Below are 19,346 nucleotides of genomic sequence, written 5' to 3' on the forward strand. Positions count from 1 at the left end.
AGACTTTAAGACACAATCGAGAGCACTGTATCCTTTCATTGCCACATACCCTCTTCCCAAAGGGTTTGTATTTTATAGGGTGTATTGTTTCTACAAAGTACATGGCTTTGCTGTGTAGTCTATGTTACAAAACAGGAGGAAGGGCATCTTGAAACAGAAATTTTGTGTTACTAACCAGCTCCCAGAGGGATCAACTCTGAGGCTGCTGGTAGAGAACTACACTTTGAGCAGCAGGAGGTGGAAAACCTAGGGGCAGATACCATAACTCATTTTCTGAAGATGTTCTAACATGGAAACTCACACACTGATAATATGTTTCCTGCCCATCTATCATTCATCTATCTATGTATCTATCAATCTATCATCTGTCTATCTGTCATCTATCATCATGAAGGCAGAGAGACCGCAAATCCAGGGGATTCCAAATTGACCTGGTATTAGAATCACTTGGTTTTGTCTTAAAAATAAAGATTCTAGGCCAGGCGTGGTGGCTCATGCCTCTAATCCCAGCACTTTGGGAGGCCAAGCCAGGCACATCACCTGAGGTTAGGAGTTAGAGACCAGGCTGACCAACATGGAGAAACCCCATTTCTACCAAAAATGCAAAATTAGCTGGGTGTGGGGGCGCATGCCTGTAATCCCAGCTACTTGGGAGGCTGAGGCAGGAGAATTGCTTGAATGTGGGAGGCGGAGGTTGCGGTGAGCCAAGATCATGCCATTGTACTCCAACATGGGCAATAAGAGCAAAACCCCATCTCAAAAAATAAATAAATGAATAAAAATAAAAATAAATTTAAAAATAAAAATAAAGATTCTTAGTCTCAACCCCTGGAGGTTATGATCAGTACCTCTGGAGTGGGGCCTGGATTTGTATTTTTAACAAGTGCCCAGGAGATTTTGCTGGAGGCTGTTGCTTTTGAAAATCACTTTTCTTCTTCAAAGTTTTTCCTTTACAAAGAAATTGAGGCTGGAAGAGGAGACAGGACCTTTCAAAGTTAGTGACATTACCAAAACAGGATCCAGGTTCTCCTGGCCCTGCTAAACTGAGACACTTGTTGGAATTCAGCATGTGTGCTTGATTCTTCTTCTTATGCTGTGTCACTGACAGGTGCAGTAAGCTAGCTTCCAAAGATGGCCCACAATGAACCACATCTCCCAACATTCACACCCAGGTGTTGCCCCCCCCCGATTCAATCTGGGCTCGCCCTGTGACTTGCTTTAATAGATAGACTAATCTGGAAGGAATGCAGTGTAACTTAGGAGGTTGGGCCATTAGAGATTCGCAGCTTCTGCATGCTTCATCTGGGAACACGCATTTTGAACCCTGACACTGTGCTGTAAGGAACAAGGAAGCTCAAGGACCTACAAGGAGAGCCCCATATGGAGAAAAATCAAGGCCCTAGTGAACATCCTCAAATGCACTCCTAGCCCACAGCTCCTCACCAGCTATGTGAGGGAGAACACGGTGCACCTTCTAGCCATGCCCTCCCCAGTGTAGTGGAACTGTCTAGCAAGTCATAGAATAACATAAATAACAAGTTGTTGTTCTAAGCCTTGAGGTTTTGGGGTGTATGCTATAAAACAATAGGTTGCTGAAACAACAAGAAAAGAAATGCCCTTACCTGTTTGGCTGGAAACAGATCTGGTCATAACCTGTGAGTTCACACAAATCCTTCTCAAGCTCTCGGAAAAGCTGCTGATATCCTTGAGCTTGGTCCAGAGGCACAAAGGGGTGGATGTTTGCAAATTCTTTCCATGTGATAGGCTGAAAAGAAAGAGAACAAAAACGCATATATACATATGATAATAGCAACAGCAATCATAACTTTAAGAATAATGATGATGATGAGAAAAGCTATGTGCCAGGCACTGTTCTAAGCACTAAACATACGTTAATTTATTTAAGTTCCACCACAACCTTATAAGGTAAGTACCATTACTGTCTTCATTTAAAAGTGGGACATAGTTGCCCAGAAAGGGAACTTATACAAAAATGCAACGTTTTGCTAGCTTTTCAGGGAAAAAAAAGCCCCCCAAATAGATTTCTTTCCATGAAACACAATGAGTTGCTTCAGGTATGCTTGGCATAAACTCTTATATAGCAATATATTGTTCTCTTTCTTCACTAAGTGGAACAAGAAACAAACACAAAAGTAAATGGGTAGGCCAGGTGCAGTGGTTCACACCTATAATTCCAGAACTTTGGGAAGCCGAGGTGGGAGGACTGCTTGAGGCCAGGAGTCTGAGATCAGACTGGCCAACATAGCATGACCCTGATTCTATTTTTTTTTAAAAAATGAATGGAGAGGGAAATCTTATCACGATATAAAATGATTTCTTTTGTCTGATATGATTTGTCACATCAGAATAAACATAAGAAATGAAAGGAAAAAAAAAAAAACGCTTTGCTAAAATGGATCCTGGCCTAATAGAGATACTTGCCAACCACAACAGCGAGTTGCATAGATCTTCTGTTGACTTGAACCCCTATCTTTCTGATACAGGAATGGATTTCTAGAAAGAAGGCTTAAGGTTCTTAATTCTACCTGAGATTTAGAACTATAAACAATTTTTTTCAAAAAGCTTTTAATATGACAGGTTTAAAGGGGGTGGGGGTGGGTGAGGGATAGGATAGAAAGGCATAAATACCATATATATTTAATAAATCTTATTGAAAAAATAAGTTTACTCATACATTTAAATGATGAAGTGAGAAATACAGGGATTCTCCCAAGATTGGTGAATAGCAAGGTGAAGAATTATTAAAATAGTTCTTCAATCACAGAATCACAGTCCCAGTAGATTTCACTAGTTCTGGGCTTAGCTGGAAGCCAGAACACTGCCCTTTGCTGAGTATCCACTTATAGAACTGAGCCACTTACTGCGAGTTCAGACGAACTGTTCAGTTTCATGGTGCAGGATCCCTTTAAGAAGCACATCCAAAATGTATCACATTAGTGATTTTCTATAGTCCATCAATCAACCCTCCATTCTCCCAGCATGGCCACCCCTTTGTTGCTCTTGGAGCATATTAGGTAGGACCAAGAGAGGTGGGATTGGGGTAGCTTGGAAATGAGAAAAAAGGCCACAAATAACTACCAGTGGAATCATGCTGTGAACAAGGGAAATGTCTTTATTTTCCAGTTTCTTCATATACCGGACAATATTTGTTTCAGAGTGGTAACTGTGAACACAAAACATAGAATTAGGGGCCCTAAAAGTAGGTATGAGGCCATGCACATCCTCCTGAAATATAAGACACACCAAAATCTACCTTCAAAATGCAGATCAATTTTGGCCATGGACAATATGTCAACTACACTCAGAGAGAAGGGCACAGACCCCCACAAACCTCAGAGGATGCCTGGGACAATAAGCTGACTATGGGTATGAGTCGAAGGTTGGGAAGAAGAGGATATAGGGCTCTTGGGAATGAACTTCAGCCTGGCAATTATTCATCCCACATCCCTGCTTCTTGACTGTGCCAAGGGAGCAGAGCCACCAGGAAACAAAGTGTGCTTTTCCCAAGTCAGGAACGGGATGCTTACGAGGATGAGATACTTGTGAGCCATGGCTGAGCCACGATAACCAGGCCACAGCAGGCAAAGTCAGCAGCAGCACTCTGCCGAGCTCCCTAGCTGATTGCCAAAGCACCAAACGCAGAAGTCACACAAGACACACAAACCTGTTGAACACTTGATGGGTGAGGAACGGGCTGGTCCTCTTGAACACGGACCCTGGAATACCTCTGCACTCCTCTCCCATGCTTTCAGCAACCAGTTCCTGAAGGAGAAACACAGAGATGACAGGGCCAGAGCTGTGCCTGGAGCCACATGTGGACATCCAGGCTTCTGGGTGGCTGGGCCACAAAGCATTCAAAATGGATCAAATATATAATTGTACTCATTTATTTACTTTTTTTTTTTTTTTTTTAAGACAGGGTCTTGCTCTAGCACCCAGGCTGGAGTGCAGTGTCACAATCTCAACTCACTGTAGCCTCGGCCTTACTGGGCTCGATCCTCCTACCTCAGTCTCCTGAGTAGCTGGGGCTACAGGTGCCTGCCACCACACCTGGCTGATTTTTGTATTTTTCTAGAGACAAGGTTTCACCATGCTGTCCAGGCTGGTCACGAACTCCTGGCTCAAGCAATCTGCCTGCCTTGGCTTCCCAAAGTACTGGGATTACAGTCATGGGCCACTGTGCCTGGCCAAAGACGTAAATTTAAAAGCTAAAACTACTAAAGCTTAGAAGAAAATAGGCCGGTGCGGTGGCTCACGCCTGTAATCCCAGCACTTTGGGAGGCCAAGGCAGGCAGATCATGAGGTCAGGAGATCAAGGCCATCCTGGCTAACATGGTGAAACCCTGTCTTTACTAAAAATACAAAAAAATTAGCCGGGCTTGTTGGCGGGCACCTGTGGTCCCAGCTACTTGGGAGGCTGAGGCAGGAGAATGGAGTGAACCCGAGAGGTGGAGCTTGCAATGAGCGGAGATCACAACGCTGCACTCCAGCCTGGGCAATAGAGCAAGACTCCAACTCAAAAAAAAGAAAATACAGGCGCTAATCTGCATGACCTTGGATCTGGCAATGGTTTCTTAAATTGACACCAAAGGAATAAACAATAAACATACATAAAAATTAGATAAATTGAATTTCTATAAAATTTGAAACGTGTGTGCGTCAAAGAACATTATCAAGAAAGTTAAGAGACAGCCGGGCGCGGTGGCTCAAGCCTGTAATCCCAGCACTTTGGGAGGCCGAGGCGGGTGGATCACAAGGTCAGGAGATCGAGACTATCCCTGGCTAACATGGTGAAACCCCGTCTCTACTAAAAATACAAAAAACTAGCCGGGCGCGGTAGCGGGCGCCTGTAGTCCCAGCTACTCGGGAGGCTGAGGCGGGAGAATGGCGTGAACCCGGGGGGCGGAGCTTGCAGTGAGCCGAGATCTGGCCACTGCGCTCCAGCCTGGGAGACACAGCGAGACTCCGTCTCAAAAAAAAAAAAAAAAAAAAAAAAAAAAAAAAAAAAAAAGAAAGTTAAGAGACTACCCACAGAATGGAAGAAAATATATGTAAGTCATATATCTGATAAGGGTTGAATAGCCAGAATATATAATTAATACATGGCTTGATCCTCATTCCTCGCCAGGCTAATAACATGACTAATACAGATTGAACACTTGTCCCCTCCAGATCTCAAGGTGAAATGTGATCCCCAGGGTTGAAGATGGGCTTGGTGCTGTCTTCACAGTAATGAGTGAGTTCTCACTCTACTAGTTCCCATGAGAACTGATGAGAAATGATTGCTAAAAAGAGCCTGGCACCTCCCTCCTCTCTCTTTTCCTTTTTCTTTCACCATGTGATACCTGCTCCCCTTCCCCTTCTTCCACGAGAGGAAGCTTCCTGAAACCCTCACCAGAAACAGACGCTTCTTGCACAGCACACCCTGCAGAACCATGAGCCAAATAAACCTCTTTTATTTATAAATTACTTAGCCTCAGGTACTCCAATGCAAATGAACTAAAACAATGGCCCTGTTGACTCCTTAGTGATGCTCCAGAAACATTTCTGAAATGCATGAACCAAATTTAACCACTGATTAAATTTAGTGCAGAGTTCTACAGAGAAGGAGCTAACTCAGTCCTGTTTATTAATTGAGCTTTAAAAGAGAACACCGTGATGCTTCTTTAATGATTTATGAATGCTATCTGTTATAACCCTTTGAAGTCCTCTCTCAAAGAGAGCGCAGATAAGCAAGACAGCACCACTCAGCACTCTGGAATGTATTTCTACTTCCTTTCATCTATCCATTTAACAAATATTTACTTAGTGATTAATACACACCAGGCAGTGTAGGCTGTTGTGATTAACACCTTGCCATAGGTCTAGGTAGCTACTGTCTGCTCTCTTTCACTCTCATCCCATGGAATAGTAACTCTTCTCTTGCTTGTCCCCGCTTCTTCGTATTTTAGAAAGTAACTCATTACACTGAACTGCTTATAACTTTCATGTACTCCCTCTCCCAGCCTTTGTGACTGCTTTCTCCAGTGTCTAGAACACTGGGACCCCATCTTCCTTTCCCTCTATTGTGCCATCTTGGTCTAGATAACTCCTGCTCATCTTGTTAGTAAGGAGCTCATCCTGTGAGCTCCCAGAACATCTTCACACATCACCCACCTGGATTCTAATCTTAAGCTTATCTGAATCCCTAATAAACTGTAAGCTCCATGAGGACAAGAAGCATGTCTAATTCACCACTGTGTCCTCAGGGCCTAGCATAGCACCTGATACATATTGGGTCCTCAATAAATATGTATTAAATGAATATCATAGTTTTCCAATGAATGACATAACCAAGACACCAATGTCTTGCATCTTTATATTAGAGGCAGTTTCTTTCTTTTTTCTTTTTTTTTCTGAGATGGAGTTTTGCTCTTGTTGCCCAGGCTAGAGTGCAATGGTGCAATCTCAGCTCACTGCAACCTCCACCTCCCGGGTTCAAGTGATTCTTCCGCCTCAGCCTCCTGAGTAGCTGGGATTACAGGTATGCACCACCACGCCTGGATAATTTTGTATTTTCAGCAGAGACGGGGTTTCTCCATGTTGGTCAGGCTGGTCTCGAACTCCTGACCTCAGGTGATCCATCCCCGCTTGATCTCCCAAAGTGCTGGGATTACAGGCGTGAGCCACCGTGCCCAGCCTAGAGGCATGTTCAGTGAAACACCATTAACCATCTTTCCAACTAGCCTGGCTGCATATTACTGGCTGAAGCCCTATAGCAGTGGCCTCCAGCTGTCAGCAGTGACCAGCAAGTGACAGTCAGTGGAATAATTTTAACAACAAGCTACCAGTGTCACACTTGAGCCCCTTCTCCCTCACACCCAGGGGATAAGCTACCTTCACTACCACCTCTAATAGCCATGACGGGGAATGTGTGCTTTTATTTTACTTACTGCCGATGACTCACAACCAAAGATCCACAACAAATCGTCCAGATCTTTTTCATTGACTGTTTCATCAAGAGAAATACCAAGCTACAGAAACAAAAACAAAATGGAAAACATCAACTCTAAACTCCAAGATCGCTGGAGGAATCCCAAGAGAGGTCAAAGGGGAGAAATCCCGTCATTCCAAAATATCAGGGCACAATTATATCCAAGCTAAGGCTTAGAGGAAGGTGGCTAGACCAGTCCCAGGCTTCCCAAGGCTTCGAGTTTTGCCAGCCACCTCTGAACTCTAACATTCCATGGCTTCAGGACACTCCTTTTGAAGCTAGACATACTTATCTTTTTCTTCCCTTAATCTACTTTACCTTATCAGTTATCAAAGTCTTTATCTTAAAGTCAGTCACACTGTGAAGAGAGGAGTATTATTGTGGGGAAAAGAAAGAGAGATCAGACTGTTACTGTGTCTATATAGAAAGAAGTAGACATGGCCGGGCGCGGTGGCTCAAACCTGTAATCCCAGCACTTTGGGAGGCCGAGGCGGGTGGATCACGAGGTCAGGAGATCGAGACCATCCTGGCTAACATGGTGAAACCCCGTCTCTACTAAAAATACAAAAAAACTAGCCGGGCGTGGTGGCGGGCGCCTGTAGTCCCAGCTACTCGGAGGCTGAGGCAGGAGAATGGCGTAAAACCCGGGAGGCGGAGCTTGCAGTGAGCTGAGATCCGGCCACTGCACTCCAGCCTGGGTGACACAGCGAGACTCCGTCTCAAAAAAAAAAAAAAAAAAAAAAAAAAAAAAGAAAGAAGTAGACATAAGAGACTCCATTTTGTTCTGTATTTGAGATGCTGTTAATCTGTGACCCTACCACCAACCTTGTCCTTGCAAAAGACATGTGCTGTGGTGACTCAAGATTTAAAGGATTTGGGGCTGTGCAGGGTGTGTTTTGTTAAACAAGTGCCTGAAGGCAGTATGCTTGTGAAAAGTCATCACCATTCTCTTAATCTCAAGTACCCAGGGACATGTACACTGCCAAAGGTCGCAGGGACCTCTGCCTAGGAAAGCTAGGCATTGTCCAAGGTTTCTCCCCATGTGATAGTCTGAAATATGGCCTCGTGGGAAGGGAAAGACCTGATCATCCCCCAGCCTGACACCTGTGAAGGGTCTGTGCTGAGGAAGACTAGTATAAGTGGAAAGAAGGCCTCTTGGCAGTTGAGATAGAGAAAAGCATCTGTCTCCTGCCCGTCCCTGGGCAATGGAACATCTTGGTGTAAAATCCGATTGTATGTTCTATTTACTAAGATGGGAGAAAACCACCTTAGGGAGAAAGGTGGGACTTGCTAGTGCAATGCTGCTCTTTATGCACTAAAAAGGTTTATGGAGTTGTTTGCATATGCATATCAAGGCATAGCACTTTTCCTTAAACTCATTCAAGTCACAGAGATCTTTATTCATTTGTCTAACTGCTGACCTTCTCCCTAAGATGATCCTATTATCCTGCCACTTCCCTTTTTCTAAGATGGTAAAGATAATGATCAATAAATACTGAGGGAACAGAGACTGGTGCCCGCGTGGGTCCTCTGTAAGCTGAGCGCTGGTCCCCTGGGCCCACTTTTTCTTTCTCTTTATTTGTCTCTGTGTCTCGTTTCTTTTCTCAAGTCTCTCATTCCACCTAACGAGAAATGCCCACAGGTGTGGAGGGGCAGAGCCACCCCTTCAATTATAAGCAAAATATGTGCATTTCAGTCCCACATATGAAAACACAAAGTCTAAAAGAAAGCAAAGGGTAAATGATCCTTTACTGAAAAGATCACAGTATTGCATATTGTAAATAACACTTGTTCATGAAAAAATAGACTGTGCCTAAAGTTTTACTTTTGACTTTTTAAAAACAAAGAGAAAAGCTTTTAATGAGAAGGGATGTGAAAATTTGAAAAACTGGTAAAAATACTGAAAATTTGACTTACCGTGCCATCCTCAAAGAGCCGAAAATTGATCTGCCGCTGAGCAGCCCTGCCCAAGACCTCCTTCACTGAGCAGCCACACTGAATCTTCAAGGTATCAAAGAACAGGTCATGCTGGAGTTGATGCCCTGCTCGCTTGAGACCTACACAAGATAGGAGAACCCCAATCTCTGATATAGAAACCTGCTCCTCAGCCATTGACATGTCACAGAATAATAGAGATAAATTCTACTAGACTCTTGCTGGTCCTGGGGAGTGCTTTGGTGACTGCTTTTTTTTTTTTTTTTTTTTTTTTTTTTTTTTTTTGAGGCAGGGAGTCTCAGCGCTGTCACAGGCTGGAGTGCAGTGGTAGCGTTCTCGGCTCACTTTCTGGCCTCCGCCTCCCAGGTTCAGGCCATTCTCCTGCCTCAGCCTCCGATGCTGGACTACAGCCCTGCGCCCGGCTAGTTTTTCTTGAGTTATCAAGCTGTTTCATCCTTCAGAGATCCCAGCAGCCCGGCAGCTACTTTTTAAAAACTAAACATGTTTATTATTACGCTGTAGAAAATTATGAAATACATATCAAAGAGTAAGGAAAATCACCATACCATTGCATTATTGCTTACATTTTGGTGAATTATTTCTCAAGAAATGGGGGAGCAGGTAATACCAGATATATATACCTTTTTTTTTTTCTTGAGATGGAGATGGAGTCTCGCTCTGTTGCCCAGGCTGGACTACAGTGGCATGATCTCAGCTCACTGCAAGCCCCGCCTCCCGGGTTCACGCCATTCTCCTGCCTCAGCCCCCCCAAGTAGCTGGGACTACAGGCGCCCGCCACTACGCTCAGCTAATTTTTTTAGTAGAGACGGGGTTTCTCTGTGTTGGCCAGGATGGTCTTGATCTCCTGACCTCATGATCTGCCTGCCTCGGCCTCCCAAAGTGCCAGGATTACAGGCGTGAGCTACCGCGCCCGGTCTTTTTTTTTTTTTTTAGAGATAGGGTCTCACTCAGTTGTCCAGGGTGAAACGCAGTGGTACGATCATAGCTGATTGCATCCTCAAACTCCTGGGCTCAAGCTCATGCAATCCCCTTGCCTCAGCCTCCCAAGTAACTGGGATCAAGGGCTCATGCCACCACACCCGGCTAACAATTTTTTAAAATTTTTGAAGATAGTGATCTTGCCATGTTGCCCAGGCTGGCCTTGAACTCTGGGACTCAAGCAATTCTCCCACCTCAGCCTCCGGAAATGATGGGATTATAGGTGTGAACAACCACACCTGGTCTCATCTATGCTTTCCTATAGATTACTATCTTAAATCATTTTTAATGGCTGTATAATAGTCAAACATACGGATGCACCATGATTGAATCACTTTTTTTTTTTTTTTTGAGAGATGGAGTCTCACTCTGTCCCCCAGGATGGAGTACAGTGGAGTGATCTCAGCTCACTGCAACCTCCGCCTCCCAGGTTCAAGCGATTCTCCTGCCTCAGCTTTCCGAGTAGCTGGGACTACAGGTGTTTGCCACCACACCGAGCTGGTTTTTGTATTTTCAGTAGAGACAGGGTTTCACTATGTTGGCCAGGCTGCTCTTGAACTCCTGATCTCAAGTGATCCACCTGCCTCAGCCTCCCAGAGTGCTAGGATTACAGATGTGAGCCACTGTGCCTGGACTATTTTTGTTTTTTATAGAGATGCGGTCTCGCTCTTGCCCACGCTGGTCTTGAACTCCTGGCCTCAAGCAATCCTCCTGGCTCAGCCTCCAGACTAGCTGAAATTACAGACACGAGTAACCATGTCCAACTCACTACACAGCAGCATTCTTCTGATTGTCAATGTAATGGGATAAATACTAGTTTATTGCTTTATTTTATATCTCTTTCATTAATAGTGAGGCTAAAATTATATATCTATTGACCATTTATTTGTATACTTATTTCTTTTAAAATTACATTTAATGTCTTTTGCCTATTTTTCTATTAAGGTGTTCATCCTTCTATGTTTGGGGCTGGTGGGAGAGTAAGAGTCCGATATATTAAAAATATCACAGCTTGCCAGGAGTAAAAGAGAAAAAAATGTTAACACTTAGTCTAGGCCAGGCATGGTGGCTCACGCCTGTAATCCTAGCACTTTGAGAGGCTCAGGTGGGTGGATCACTTGAGGTCAGGAGTTCGAGACCAGCCTGGAAAACATGGCAAAGCCCTGTGTCTACCAAAAATACAAAAATTAGCCAGATGCGGTGGCGTGTACCTCGGGTAATCCCAGTTACCTGAGAGGCTGAGGCAGGACAATCACTTGAATCCAGAAGGCGGAGGTTATAGCAAGCCAAGATCGTGCCACTGCACTCCAGCCTGGGAGACAGACAGAGCAAGACTCCATGAAGCAAGCAAGCAAGCAAGCAAGAAAGAAAGAAAACAAGAAAGCAAGCAAGCAAGTAAAAAAGAAAGAAAGGAAGGAAGGAAGGAAGGAAGGAAGGAAGGAAGGAAGGAAGGAAGGAAGGAAGGAGAAAGAAAGAAAGAAAGAAAACAACAACAAAATACTCAATCATAGGTGTTGAAAGTATTTTTCCTGGGCCGGGCGCGGTGGCTCAAGCCTGTAATCCCAGCACTTTGGGAGGCCGAGGCGGGTGGATCACGAGGTCAGGAGATCGAGACCATCCTGGCTAACATGGTGAAACCCCGTCTCTACTAAAAATACAAAAAACTAGCCGGGCGTGGTGGCGGGCGCCTGTAGTCCCAGCTACTCGGAGGCTGAGGCGGGAGAATGGCGTGAACCCGGGAGGCGGAGCTTGCAGTGAGCCGAGATCGCGCCACTGCACTCCAGCCTGGGCGACAGAGCGAGACTCCGTCTCAAAAAAAAAAAAAAAAAAAAAAAAAGAAAGTATTTTTCCTGGATTCTCATTTGACTTAATTTTGCATACAGTATTGGATATACAATATTTTCAATTTTACTTACTGAACTTTATCAATTTTATTATGCCCAAACGTTTTAGACAGATTACCAACTCACCTTCCGACAAAATCAAAGTGGCATTATGTACCCTCCTAGCAATATGCTCCAGCCCATGGGAACCATGGTAGATTGCAAACATGGCAGCCATATTCGCCAAGAGGGCCTAAAAGATAAGAACATTTAAAGAATCATTTAAAGAATCACGTGATGGAAGACAATTAGTGGGAGGGAGTAATTACCTGACTTGGGGTGCCAAAACTGAAGACAGGGACAAAACAAAATGATGAGATTGCCTACATTCTTTGATAGTTGTGGACAATTAATGTATAACCTGCCTGACTACCTGAAGGGAACCAGCATCCAAGACACCCTGGAGTTATTACTGTACTAAACCTTCACATTTGACCATTACAAAGGGCTTCTTCCACGCAAAGAAATCATGTCACCCTTAAGGGCAAAGATCACACTACCATCAGATATTGAGAAGCAATATTTAATGTTGGAAGACGGTGAAGCAATAAAGATCTCAGGGAGAAAAGTGAGATCTGAGAATTTTACACTCAATCAGGCAATTCTTCAAGAATAAAAAGGAACAAGCAATTTTCAAACATTCAAGAACTTTGGGAATAAAATTCTCCTAAGACCTTAAATAAAACACTAGAGGTTGAACTTCTGCCAACCAAGAGTTGAATGGAGAATTTGTGGCAAAGGACTGGCAAAAATGGAAATGTGCACTTCAGCTGCGAGCAGGGTGGTGTGCAATTGTAGTCCCAGTGACTCCAGAAGCCGAGATGGATCACTTGAACCCAGGATTTTGAGGTTACAGTGACCTATGATTGCGCCACTGGACTCCAGCTTTGTTGACAACGCGAAACCATGTCTCTGCACGATACAGTTGATGTTCAATACTGAGTCCGTTCTGTTAGGTACATCTTTTTTTCTGCTAGACTGCTAGAGGAAATCTCTACGGAGCCAATGCAAAATAAGAAACAGTTTCCAAAGGTGAAGTTGGCAGACAATGAAGTAAATGAGGAGATAGAAACAACAGAAAACACGGAAATAGATGTTCTTGTACTTCTTGTACTAAAAGTCTTAGACAAAGTGTAAACACTCTTGTGAACTGCTTACAACAATCAGAATAGGCTGGGTGTGGTGGCTCACGCCTGTATTCCCAGCACTTTGGGAGGCCGAGGCGGGTGGATCACGAGGTCAGGAGTTCAAGACCAGCCTGGCCAAGATGCTGAAACCCCATCTCTACTAAAAACACAAAAAAAATTAGCTGGGCGTGGTGGCGGGTGCCTGTAGTCCCAGCCACTCAGGAGGCTGAAGTAGAGAATTGCTTGAACCTGGGAAGCAGAGCTTGCAGGGAGCCGAGATCGCGCCACTGCAATCCAGCCTGGGGGACAGCGCGAGACTCGTCTAAAACAAACAAACAAGCAAAAAAATCAGAAATAAATACAGAAAATCCACAGCACTTTACAACTGTGGAGAAGGAAAGGCTGAGGTAAAGATTCTGTGACACACTGTGCCCAAATGCTCATGGCTGTGTTGCTGGGGAACAGAAACCCAGGCCTGACATTCACAGAATGCCCTGGAAGCCTCCACCACAATATTGTAGAGGTTGGTTCATGTCTCTTTTTAATCTAGAGATGATTCCTTCCATAATCAGAAGGCTATATCACACGGCTGAACAACACATTGATGAGAAGTGTAAAACCACTTTTTAAAAACTTCAAAGGGCATTAGAATATCAAAAGAAGAACCAAGAAATTAACATAGAGACCAAGAAAATGACAATTTCTTCCACAAATTGGACAAACTTAAAAATACAATGGGCTTGAATCGGTGGTTCCCACCTGTAATTCCAAGACTTTGGGAGGCTAAGGTAGGAGGATTGCTTTAGCCCAGGAGTTCAAGATGAGAAAGAAGAACATAGCAAGACCCCATCTCTAAAATAAATAAATAAAATAACCATAATACAATTAAGGTACTTAAAAGCATCAAAAGCTAATGAATGTTCAAAATTATTAGTTATTAGGGAAATGCAAAACAAAACCACAATGAGATTATCACTTCACATCCAATAGGATGGCTATAACCAAAGGATAGGCAGTAATAAACATTGGTGAAAATACGGACAAATTAGAATATTCATATGCTGCTGGTAGGAAAGTAAAATAATGCAGCCACTTTGGAAAATGTCTGGAAGTTCCTCAAAATGTAGAGTTATATGACCCAGCAATTTCACTGCTAGGAATATACCCAAGAGAACTGAAAACATCACATCCACACAAAAATTTACACAGAAATGTTCACAGCAGGCTTATTTAAAACACTCCAAATGTTTACCAATTGATGAATGGATAAACAAAATGTGGCATGTCCAAACAACGGGATGTTACCCAGCCATAGAAAAGAATTAAGTACACATTCATGCTACAATATGGATGAACCTTGAAAACCTTATACCAAAGAAGCCAGGTACAAAAGGCCACACATTGTACGATCCCATTTATGTGAATATCCAGAATAGGCAAATCTAGGGAGACAGAAAGTAGAATAGCAGTTGCCAGGGGCTATAGGAAAGGGAGAGGGATGAGGACTGATTACTTCATAGGACTAAAATTTATTTTTGGGGTAATAAAAATATTCTGAAATTAAATACTGGTGATAGTTGCACAACCTTGTAAATATAATAAAAGCCATTGAGCTGTATACTTGCAATGGGTGAAACTTATGGTGAGTTACATCTCAATAAAAAAACTAATAAAGCGTAAATTATTCCTTACTACACCTGACTTTAGAAAAGCCAACAAGGCTGGACGCAGTGGCTCACACCAGTGATCCCAACACTTTGGGAGGCTGAGGCAGGAGGATCACTTGAGGCCTGGAGGTCAAGACTAGCCTGGGCAACAAAGTAAGACTCCCATCTCTATTTTAGAAAGATTTTTATGTTAAAAATAAGAACAGCTAATCAAAGAGCTGCTCATTGTGGTAGAAGCTAAGAAATAAGAGAATATAAAGAACAGAACATAACGAAAATTCAGACATCTGTAGTAATGCCACAAATTTATAGAAAAATTGTTTCTTTTCCTTTTTGTTTTGTAGAGGTGGGGTCTGGTTCTGTCACCCAGGCTGGAGTGCAGTGGCATGATCACAGCTCACTGCAGCCTGGACCTTCCAGGGTCAAGCAATCCTCCCACCTCAGCCTCCTGAGTAGCTGGGATACAGGTGTGCACCACAATGCCTGGCTAATTTTTGTACTTTTTTGTAAAGACAGCAGTCTCACTATGTTGCCTGGGATAGATATGAACTCCTGGACTCAAGCAGTCCGCCTGCCTTGGCCTCCCAAAGTGTTGAGATTACAGGTGTGAGCCACCACACCCTGTTTTTTTGGTTTTGTTTTAGAATGGGGCCTGTTGAGCCAGAATAGGCTCAGAGAGATTCCCTAGAGAAAATTTTATTTAAAAAAGAATTCATTAACACACTTTCAGAGTAAAAAAGAGTTATACCCCATCAATGATACAAAACTAAGAGTGGATCCCCCAGTGCCAAGACAGAAGAACAAGAGTGAGAAGAATGTGGAACAGCTGCTACAACAGAATGCGTGGGTCAAAGACATACAGCACAAAAGGAGCAACTCAAAAGACACCAGTCATCTCCTGACAAAACAGGGAGACTTGCATGCTTACAAAGAGTGAAACTGCAGTTATGAGTAATTCTTTTATGCAATCAATTATGAAAAGACACATATGCAGTGAATTAGACAACGAAGAGTTAGAAGATCATCAAAATAAGAGGATGAAAATCACACAAGCTGGAGTATGGCCATCTCCAGGGCAAACATTTTAACAATTGCTGGAAAAGATACGGACCTTTCAACCCAAGTTAAATAATAAATTATCAGCTATACATGAACTGGAAGAAATTAAGCTACAGGAACATAAGGCTGGGCACACTGACTCATCCCTGTAATCCCAGCACTTTGGGAGGCTGAGGTGGGTGGATTACCTGAGGCCAGGAGTTCGAGACCAGCCTGGCCAGCATGGTGAAACCCCATCTCTTCTAAAAATACAAAAAATATTAGTCAGGCATGGTGGTGGGTGCCTGTAATCCCAGCTACTCAGGAGACTGAGGCAGAAGAATCGCTTGAACCCGGGAGGCGGAGGTTTCAGTGAGCTGAGATCGCACTACTGCACTCCAGCCTGGGTGACAGAGCAAAAGTCTATCTCAAAAAACAAACAAACAAACCAAAAAACAAAAACAAATAAATAAATAAAGATCAGCTTGCTGTTTAACAGAGGAAAAGCTTGTGCCAACCAGCTTTCCTTCCTATGATACTGGAAGAGCTCTTATTTGAAAAGAGGTGGCACTTTCCTGAGGCAAAACATAATACAAAAGGACCAACTGAGGAAATGGCTCCAAAGACCCGTGGCTGCAGAACCAACTATAAGAAGATCTTATTGACCACTGCTTTCCTGGAGAAGCTTTTCAGAGGTGGTTCTAGATGCCAAAGCCCTGAGACGAAAGAGCACTATACCTCCCATTGAAGTATCCGTGATATCTCTTTCTGACACTTCATAGAAGAGATGCAATTACAATGGCCACGCATGGTGGCTCATGCCTATAATCCTATCACTATGGGAGGCCAAGATAGGATCACTTGAGCTCAGGAGTTTGAGACCAACCTGAGCAACAAAGCGAGACCTCGTCTCTACAAAACATGTTTTTGAAAATCAGCTGGGTGTGGTGGAATGTACCCACAGTCCCAGCTACTTAGGAGGCTGAGGCCGGAGAATAATTTGAGCCCTGGAGATTGAGGGTTGAGGCTGCAGTGAGCTATGACCATGCCACTGCACTTCAGAATGGGCAACAGAGCAAGAATCTGTTTCAAGAAAAAAAAAAAAAGAGGCCAGGTGCCATGGCTCACACTTATAATCCCAGGACTTTGGGAGGCCCAGGCAGGACCATCACTTGAGGTCAGGAGTTTGAGACCAACCTGGCCAACATGATGAAACCTGCCTCTACTAAAAATACAAAAATTATCTGAGTGTGATGGCATGTGCCTGTAATTCCAGCTATTCAGGAGGCTGACGCACAAGAATCACTTGAACCCAGGAGGCAGAGGTTGCAGTGAGCCAAGATTGTGCCACCCCACTCCAGCCTGGGTGACAGAGGAACAAGACTCTGTCTCAAAGCAAAAAAAAAAAGAGAGAGAGAGAGATGTACTTAGAATGGATCCTGTGCTCAGGAGTGGGCCTCCAACTGATCCTAGGGGCTGGCTGGGTTTCACAAACACGTCGACCTAAGCCCTAGAGCAACTTCAAGGAGCAGAACCCAGAACCCTGGTCAGAACCCAGGAAACTCTTCCTACTTTGTCCCATCCTTTTAAAGAATGCCAGACATGGCCGGGTGCAGTGGCTCACATCTGTAATCCCAGTACTTTGGAAGGCTGAGGTGGGTGGATCACGACGTCAGGGGTTCAAGACCAACCTGGCCAAGACAGTGAAACCCTGTCTGTACTAAAAATACAAAAACTAGCATGACGTGGTGGCAGGCACCTGTAATCCCAGTTACTCAGGAGGCTGAGGCAGGAGAATTGCTTGAACACGGGTAGCAGAGGTTGCAGTGAGCTGAGATTGCACCACTGCACTCCAGCCTGGGCGACCGAGTGAGACTCTGTCTCAAAAAAAAGAATGCCAGTCCTAATCTCCAAGTAAGAGTGCCTCGTGACTACCACCATCCCCTCAAGCAGTCATCTCAAATGCCCTCACTTTGCCTTCCTCAACCCATTCCTGGAGAGGCTCCTTCTCAGCCCTAAGACAGGGTGTCTCAACTGTCACCCACAACAAACCTGGCCAGATGCTAAGAACACTAGAGACCCTGATATCCATCTTTCTATTTACACATATTTTAAGTGTGTATGTAAAAGTGAAGAGTAGCCTCTTTTGTCCTTTCTTAAGCTTAGCCTACTCAGGATATGAAGATGTGATTATGGGTAAAATGAAACCAATAATGCCCTTTTTTTTTTAATATTAAAACATTTATGGTGAAGAGAATGCATAGGCAAAGGGTGTGCATAGAGAGAACACCAGTAAAACATAGTGTATTTTTTTCAACTTTTTTTGTGGGGGGCAGGAGTTGGGGACATAGTCTCCCTCTGTCACTCAGGCTGGAGTGCAGTGGCATGATCATGGCTCACTGCAGCCTCAACCTCCCAGGTTCTGGTGATCCTCCTACCTAAGCCTCCCTAGCACCTGGAACTACAGGAGCATACCACCACTGCCAGCTAATTTATTTTATTTTATTTTTCATAGAGACGGGGTTTTGCCATGTCACCCAGGCAGGTTTCCAACTCCTGGGCTCCAGCAAACTGCCTGCCTTGGCCTCACAAAGTGCTGGGATTATAGGCACGAGCCACCACACCCAACCAACACTGTATTTTGGTTCTCATAAGACAACGAGCCTTCTACACCAATAAGATCTTGCCATTTCTGGTGTGCTCACTGCTCAGGAGGTGGTGAATAAATGAATGAATGAATGAATGAGTAGCTCATTTCTGTATATCATAAGGCATTCAGTAGTCAGGTCAGACGTGATTTACCTGAGCTGTACAGATGTTGCTGGTAGCTTTGTCTCTCCGGATGTGTTGCTCCCTGGTTTGAAGAGCAAGACGATACACTTCTTTCCCAGTGGTGTCTCTACACCAAGAATAAGGCATCCAGTTAGCACAGATAATCACAGCAGTAGGGGCTGCTATAAATAGAATTACTTCTTTCCTTCCCAGCTTGAAGTTAATTCAGCAAATGCACTTGGGTGCAAGTTCATAAAGAAACAATTTCTAAACGTTCCTCGTCTAAACAGGATTACTGATTTTTTTTTTTTTTTTTTTTGAGACAGTTTCACTCTTTTGCCCAGGCTGGAGTGCAATGGCGTGATCTCGGCTCACTGCAACCTCCGTCTTCTGGTTTCAAGCAATTCTCCTACCTCAGCCTCCCGAAACCACGCCCGGCTAATTTTTGTATTTTTAGTAGAGACAGGGTTTCACCAGGTTGGCCAGGCTGGTCTCAAACTCCTGACCTCAGGTGATCCACCCGCCTCAGCCTCCCAAAGTGCTGAGATTACAGGCATGAGCCACTGTGCCCAGCAGGATTACTGATTTTTAGATTGTACTCTGAGACACCAAGATATATACAATAAGTCTAGGAATTTTGAAAGAAAATTTTGCAGGAATTTCCAAGATGAATATAATAATGGTGACTGGGAGGATTAAGTTTCACTCTGAACTTCTCAGGAGACACAGGAAAAGTGGAAATAGCTGACGAAATTGAAAAGAGTTGGCTCTCTGTGGATTCTGCACCACAGATTCAACCAATCACAGACTGAAAACATTTGAAAAACTAAAAAATAATACAACAATTAAAACTCACACAAATTTTATGAGCCGGGCATGGTGGCTCACACCTATAATCTCAGCACTTTGTGGGGCCAAGGTGGGCGGATTA

General features: G+C 43.9%; 1 protein-coding gene across 2 annotated transcripts in view; it reads right to left on the reverse strand.

The window, feature by feature from the left end:
• The window catches only part of GLDC (glycine decarboxylase), a 117,675-nt gene that overhangs the window by 54,821 nt on the left and 43,508 nt on the right, over window positions 1-19,346 (reverse strand). For both annotated transcript variants that reach the window (XM_031654223.1, XM_031654222.1), the window contains 8 exons: window positions 18,446-18,542; window positions 11,899-12,004; window positions 8,912-9,051; window positions 6,954-7,034; window positions 3,686-3,783; window positions 3,100-3,184; window positions 2,883-2,924; window positions 1,623-1,765 (listed from right to left, as the gene is read on the reverse strand). In XM_031654223.1, coding sequence (XP_031510083.1) covers window positions 1,623-1,765; window positions 2,883-2,924; window positions 3,100-3,184; window positions 3,686-3,783; window positions 6,954-7,034; window positions 8,912-9,051; window positions 11,899-12,004; window positions 18,446-18,542 — 792 coding nt within the window. The remainder of the gene's footprint in view (window positions 1-1,622; window positions 1,766-2,882; window positions 2,925-3,099; window positions 3,185-3,685; window positions 3,784-6,953; window positions 7,035-8,911; window positions 9,052-11,898; window positions 12,005-18,445; window positions 18,543-19,346) is intronic.

This window comes from Papio anubis, chromosome 13 (genome assembly GCF_008728515.1).
Source record: "Papio anubis isolate 15944 chromosome 13, Panubis1.0, whole genome shotgun sequence".
Taxonomy (NCBI): domain Eukaryota; kingdom Metazoa; phylum Chordata; class Mammalia; order Primates; family Cercopithecidae; genus Papio; species Papio anubis.